Source organism: Rhyacophila brunnea, unplaced genomic scaffold (genome assembly GCF_057557595.1).
Source record: "Rhyacophila brunnea isolate RB1 unplaced genomic scaffold, BYU_Rbru_1.0 scaffold_13, whole genome shotgun sequence".
Classification (NCBI taxonomy): Eukaryota; Metazoa; Arthropoda; class Insecta; order Trichoptera; family Rhyacophilidae; genus Rhyacophila; species Rhyacophila brunnea.
The window spans coordinates 35,039,172-35,045,907 of NW_028232785.1; the positions used below are offsets into that span (position 1 = coordinate 35,039,172).

The window sequence follows — 6,736 nt, forward strand, 5'->3', positions numbered from 1 at the left end:
TATAAATTTTAATACCATTTAGATATCGATCTTTCGAATATAAAAAAAGTTTAAAAGTTGTGTTACTAGTGAACCTGTTAATGAACGTACCTGATCTGCTGGACTGTATTGTGGATCAGAGGAGCCTTGTTGAGGATTCTCATTATTGATTTGGCGAATTGCATCGTCAACAAATACTTGTTTGATGATGACACGCTCATTATCATTCTCCGACCTTATATTGATCAGGCTGTCTTCACACTCCTGAAAATAGCAACAAGATTAATAATATTATATAACAGTATCACCATTGGGATCAGCCAGAGTCAATCCATTTCTGGATAAGACCTGCCACATCTGCATTCTCTGCTTTCAGTGACCACCAATGTACGACTGCATTTGGCAAGTGAATGTATACTTACCGAAAAACATTCCAGCTAACTGCAGCACATTGCGTACTTTAATCTTCCTTTTGTAAACATATCGCACATTAAGATCTATATGGTCGTAACTGCAAATAACATGATCTTGTGTAATTTGAGTTTGAATGTAAAATAATTAACTACAATTTAATAAATTGAAATAGACTGCAAAAAATTGTACCATGTAAGAATAATTTTGTGTACTTTACCCTACTATAGTTCATAAATATAAAAATATTTTTTTTTAAATTATATTGTAGATTTTTGCAGTTGCGGCCATATAGTTGACGACCGAGAATTGACGAACAAACTTGCATATGCGGCTTCATGGTTTTAATAGAAAAAAACCAAATGCTCCTTTTCATATAAAATTTTATTAAAATTAGTGTTTTATATAAAAATTCTTTTATTATAGAAATAAAAAATCAATAAAAATAATATAAAACAGAGAAATAAAATAGAACAATAAAAATATCTTAATGATCAGTAAAATTCGAAATATATTTTATTTCAAAGTCGGACAATTAAAAAAAATTGTGTGTGTAATAATGAACGCACGTTAGAAGTTATACTTCTTTCTCGTAACAAAACAAAAACAAAACTTGTGATAACCTAGATTCTTCGACTAGCTCTTAATTATCTTGTTATATTAGACACGTAAGAAAATGGGCCGCCTATTGAAGCGCCGTTGGTTTATTTCTATATATTTTAACTTATATTACTAAATTATGTAATTATTACTAGTTTTTTTTATTTCCAAAGTACCAATTGTCACTCTGACGTTTAATAGTTAGGTATTTTAGGTAATTAATTGCTGTTCGGTTATCAGGAATACAGCGGAAAACAAATTTTGAAAATACCCGGTATACTGGATTATTTGTTAGTTCGGGTTAGTTTAGGTTAGATTAGGTTGACAACCGAACAGTAGCCATTAATTTGTTACAAAAAGTTTTGAAAATAGAATTGGTCTATCCTCACTCCATTTCACGTAGATATTGCTTCCGTTTAGGGTATTTTATGGCTGCAAGTAGTTTTTTATTACCTACCTAAACAGGGCTCACGGGCGATTAATTATATTTACAAATAATCACATTAATTATTGCTTTACATTCGAATGATTGTGATGTATAAATCATCATATTTAAATATACTTACGTGATTTAACACAAGATTTATATACCTAATCAATACTGTCTCAAAATATCTGTTTTAGCAATCGCCAATAGCTCGAATCTACTCCGCAATCAATTAATGAAAGAAGTTTGACTGAATTATATTACCTATAATACCTGGTTCCTTATGAAGTTTCAAAGATGCATTATAAATTCAAACCTTCAATATAAGACGGCATCAAGGTAAGAAAACGGCACATATACCTCAAACAATTGAACGTACCTGATGCATTGTCCTGTAATCTGAATATGAACAACCCGGTTGAGGGTATTCATTATCATATAATGGGTGTGGTATATCTTCAATGACCTCGCGCTTGACGAGAGCTGGTTGATTATCAGATGTTTTATCAGAGAGTTCCGATATAAGGTACTGATAGAAGCATTATTACATTTTGTTAACACAGTAAAACCAGTAAAGTTTCAGTTCACTAAACGTCCATACAACGATGTATAATAATTATATTTAACATAGATTAGTAGATAACCTAACTTATATCACACGTATGTATCATAGCTGTCAAATTGTATAAACATGTAATTATTTGAAACAAAGTTTAATATCACCTTATGTTCCTACATAGTATGTAAAAAAGCCACAGTTTACAATATTAAACTAATCATTGTTATTCTCAATCTAAAGTGATTGTAAAGGAATTTAGTTTCCAAAAACTAACCTCGAAATTGCAACTTGAAACGTCCGCATTCTCTTGCGTTACATGAAAGCGATGGTCCAGTTTGTTTGGATGGCTAGTCAGCGTGTCAGACAAAGACTTGCCTTCTATATCAGAGTGTTCTCTAGCACATTCTTGCTGTATATCCATGTTAAGGGTATATATTGCAGAAGCCACGTGTTACGTGACGGACAGGATCCATTTGTTAATGTTAGAAAAGTGTTGCCACAATACTAAAACTATTTTCTGTCGAAACTAATATAATAGGTCATTACCGACTCAAGTAGAAAGCCGTTAATTCACAACGACTGATCCTATTTTTTCCGCCGTTATTGTCTATGGATGACCTTTTTTTGTTCTTTAAAGTAGGTACTTATACTGACGCGTCTGTCGTGTTCACACAGGGAAAGTTTGATTTGAATAGTTACGTGATAAACAATACACTATCATTAATACACCTACAAATGTAATGCATAGATCAATGCTACATATTTTTTGGAAATTGATATTACCACCGGTTCTTTTGTGAAGGACTAGTCTGATTTTGACATCTAATGAATTACGGGAATGTATATTATTTATACCTGATTTATTAATATTGAAAGGAGTTTTACCTACCATTAAAACTCTTATTATTCTTGTTGACTCTGAAGTCCCTTGAGATGTTGATCGTATTTTTGCCTTGTGTTCTTCTGCGCTGGCCCCTTTTTACCCCCTTTTCTTCTCGATTATTTACCTCTCGGGTTGTTCATCTTGTTTTTTACCGGCTGGCAGGACTGACGCTTGTATCGCGGCGTGCTTTGTCTTTGGTATTCAATTTGATATGTCTCAAGGAAACCAGGTAGGTGTTCTCTGGACTTCAGAGTCAACAAGAATAATAAGAGTTTTAATGGTAGGTAAAACTCCTTTCATTATTCGCTATTGACTCTGAAGTCCCTTGAGATATCTGTTTGTTATCACCTGGTAAAACAAGATAGATCCTGCAAGATAAGGTGGATGAACCTAACATGAGAATTAGGTATAACATCTCCTTGCTTTTAGGCTCAGTGTACCGGGCTGAATAGAGAGGTCAACATATTTTGTTCCCCCGCTGTAGAAGTCTGTGTGTCTATCGGTCTCTGGTAAAATGTCTTAAAAGTAGCTTCTTGGCGCCAATTACCTCTCTGCAGGATGTCATCTATGGGGTAGTTCTCTAACCAATTTAGAGAGGCGACTGCTGATCGAGTACTGCCTGGTGATTCCTGTACCCCTGCATCAGCGAGTACTGACTTCACCCAATTTCCAATGACTGCTCGAGTCGCAGGTTTTGGGGGGCCTCTTGACGAGATAAATAATGCCGGAATATTACCACCCTCTTCTCTTCTCTCATTGGAAACGCAGATAAGTTTTCGTAGCCAAAAAACTGGATCGATGTTTTGGCAACTGGAAGCGCTTAATTTCCATCCAGATTGGCGGTGCCTTGATGTGTCCGTCTTGGAACCAAACACTGGCCATAGAATTTTATGGTCGCCATTATCGACTAGGCCATTTTCCGCTATACTGAGTAGGGTAAGGTCATGAACCCGTCGTCCCGATGCGAGTAATAATAGTATAGCTGTTCTGCGTGAAACCTCATATAGGTTGTATACTAGTGGTGTTGTTTTCTTGAGGTAGTCCACGATTATTCTAGGATCCCAAATCGGTGGTTTTGTAGGTCTAGTCTTGCGGGTGGATATGGCTTTTAACATATGACGCACTACTATGTTACTGCTGATGTCTTTACTGATCATAGGTTTGCAAAAGGTAGCTATGGCTGACTTATGTACAAGAATAGTGTTATATGAAAGACCTTCCTTATTGTATAAGTGACTCAGGTATCTAGCCACTTCAATCGGCTCGGGGGTATTATAGCTTATCGTGTTAGCCATGCACCATGTCTTCCATTTGTCCCATGCCGGTCTATAAGTCTTCAAAGTGGATGGTCGCCAGCCAGAAGTGAGAAGTGATCTGTCCTCTACCGACCAGCTAGAAACTAACTCTGCCCACCCAAAATTATCCATAACTGGAGTGATAGGTCCCGGACTTGTGGAGGTGGATGGTTTGTCACTGTATCCACTAGAAATGACTCCAAGTGCGGGATCGGGTAGGGAGGTTCCAGTGATCTCTGCTGTAGGTCTGCGCTCCAAAAACACTTCTTCCACCATGGGGCCACTAGTAAATATTTTCCCCTTGCCATGTTCAGGTGTGCCAATACTTGTGGAATTAGATTCGGTGGCGGGAATATCCAGGCTAGTTTGAAGTCCCACTGTCGACTGAAGGCATCGTGGAACAGTGCAAGAGCATCGTTCGGATTTCGTGAGACATAGTTTGCGACAACATGGGCTGTGTTGGACGCGAACAGGTCTACGTCTGGGAGTCCCCATCTTTGAAATAGGGGAGCTGTAGCCGCCATAACTAGGTGCCATTCTGGGATAATTTTGCTGCGTGAGAGATGGTCTGCCACGCAGTTGTATTTTCCTGGAAGGTATTGTGCAGTCAATGATATACTGGCCTGGTTGGCGATTTCCAGGATCTGTCGGCAAAGACTTAGTAGGCTTGCGGACTTTGTGCCCCCTTCGTTGTTGATGTAGGCCACCACTGTTTTGTTGTCTGTTTGTAGGAGTAATTCTGATCCCCTGAGCGTTTGTTCCCGGAGTTGTATGGCTGAAAGTACCGCAAACAGCTCTTTTCGGTTGGAGTGCCACGTGGATTGGCGTTTTGTCCATGTACCTGATAGGTGGTACTCGTCTAACTGCGCTCCCCAGCCTGAATCGGCTGCGTCTGTGGTGAGGAAGTGATTGTAGGTTGCCCTGTGAATCTTTCCTGAGGAGCCCACCGCTCGAATCCACCACATGATGTCCTCTCGAGCTTGTGGAGGAATCGATGCTGATTTGTGAGGGTGACTCCTCGATAATTGAGCGCTCGTACGTTGTAGACGTCGGCAATGCAACCTCCCCTGTGGAGTGACGAAGGTTGCAAAGTTGAGTCGCCCGAGGAGGCGTTGGGCCTGCCTGAGCGACCAACTGCCTTTTTGGATCTGCAATTGCAGGTGGTGACGAAGTGATGTGCACTTCTCTGTTGATAGATATTTCCGATTGTTGTGAGTATCCCACGTGATACCCAAGAACTCCCGCTGTTGGCTTGGAATCAGACAAGATTTTTTCTTGTTGATTATCCAGCCTAGAGCTTGCATGAAATCTATCATATAAGTCAGTTGCGACAGGAGAATCTCTCTGGACTGATTTGCCATCAGAAAGTCGTCTAAGTAAGTGACGATTCTCATACCCTTTCCCCGGAGGTGTTCGGCCACCCAGTTTGTTAACGAGGCAAACAGTCTTGGTGCTGCCGACAGTCCGAATGGAAGGCACGTGAATTGAAGGAGTTCTCCTTGGTAAACTAGCCGAAGAAATCGGCGATGTTGTATAGCTATAGGTACATGTAGGTACGCTTGGCTTAGGTCTATTTTTACTAACCAGTCTTCGCTTTGCAGGAATGTTGGGACCTTGAAGTGGTGGAACAGTTTGAACGGCCTTGGTTGTAGGAAACCGTTTAGGCGTTTTAGGTTGAAGACGGGTCGTTGACTGCCGTCTTGCTTCCTTACTAGGAACAGGGTTGAGAGGAAGCTTGGAGATGGTTCTGCCAATTCCAATACTCCCGATTCCTTCAGTTTCGCGATTTGTGAAGTGATCTCCGGCGATTGTCGCGTTTGGAAATCCTTCTGGAATTGCACGGAAGGCATTATTAGAGGGGGTTTCTTTATAAACGGAATACGGATTCCCGTTATTATTTTTAATAATGGTGGTGGTGCACCCTTGGCCTGCCAGATTTCCTGGAAATGCTGGAGGCGTCCCCCTTTGAACGTGGTGAGGGAGACCCGGTCACCTGCGTCTTGGGTAAGTGCCCCTTGCACCACCTCGGTTATCTCTGGGAAAACCTCGGTTGGATGGGCGTGGGCCTTTCGGCAGGCCACCCCTAACCTGGTCTGGTATCCTCCTCGTATATCCCTGCCTCCGAAAGGTGTCCTTGCGTCCACCTGACGAAGTGCTAGGTTGACTCTCCCTGACCTGGTCAACCACTTTGGTGGTCTGATCGAAGACCTTCTCACGACCCCCACCTCTCTCTAGGAATACCGCCAGTTTATCTTTATTGAAGATGTGTTCGGCGCTAGGTGGGATCTTGTTAAGAGCCTCTCGGGTGAAGGTGTCTCTTATACCGGAGAGGATTTTCTTCCGCCTCGTCTGAACTAACTCTGCCCGCTTTCCACAAAGGATTCGGGTGACGTCCTCAGACACTTTGTTGAGTGCTGAAGAGGGCCCGAACTCCTTTACGACCGTCTCAAAAAGAGCCGTACCGATGGTGTGGTCGCTGACAGAGTCGACCACTCGCTGCAACGCGTCCCGAATACACTCTTTTTGAGCGAGCATTGCATTTTGGAGGCCGGCAATCGTACGCTCCATTAAATGTATTGTTT

General features: G+C 41.0%; 1 protein-coding gene across 1 annotated transcript; it reads right to left on the reverse strand.

Annotated features, from left to right (window-relative positions):
- Positions 1-3,290: 3,290 nt before the first annotated feature.
- LOC147077383 (uncharacterized) lies at positions 3,291-6,004 on the reverse strand. The gene is made up of 2 exons (XM_085941675.1): positions 4,830-6,004; positions 3,291-4,743 (listed from the first exon to the last, which is right to left on the reverse strand). The coding sequence occupies exons 1-2, from the start codon at positions 6,002-6,004 to the stop codon at positions 3,291-3,293; spliced, it is 2,628 nt and encodes an 875-aa protein (XP_085797801.1).
- Between the last annotated feature and the right edge of the window lie 732 nt (positions 6,005-6,736).

Bases quoted from the DNA above. Each gene is read 5' to 3' on its own strand.
- LOC147077383 (XM_085941675.1), bottom strand. From the start codon at position 6,004: ATGCCTTCCGTGCAATTCCAGAAGGATTTCCAAACGCGACAATCGCCG. The intron at 4,744-4,829 runs GTCCGCAAGCCT...AATACCTTCCAG, and splicing joins AACAACGAAGGGGGCACAAA to GAAAATACAACTGCGTGGCA.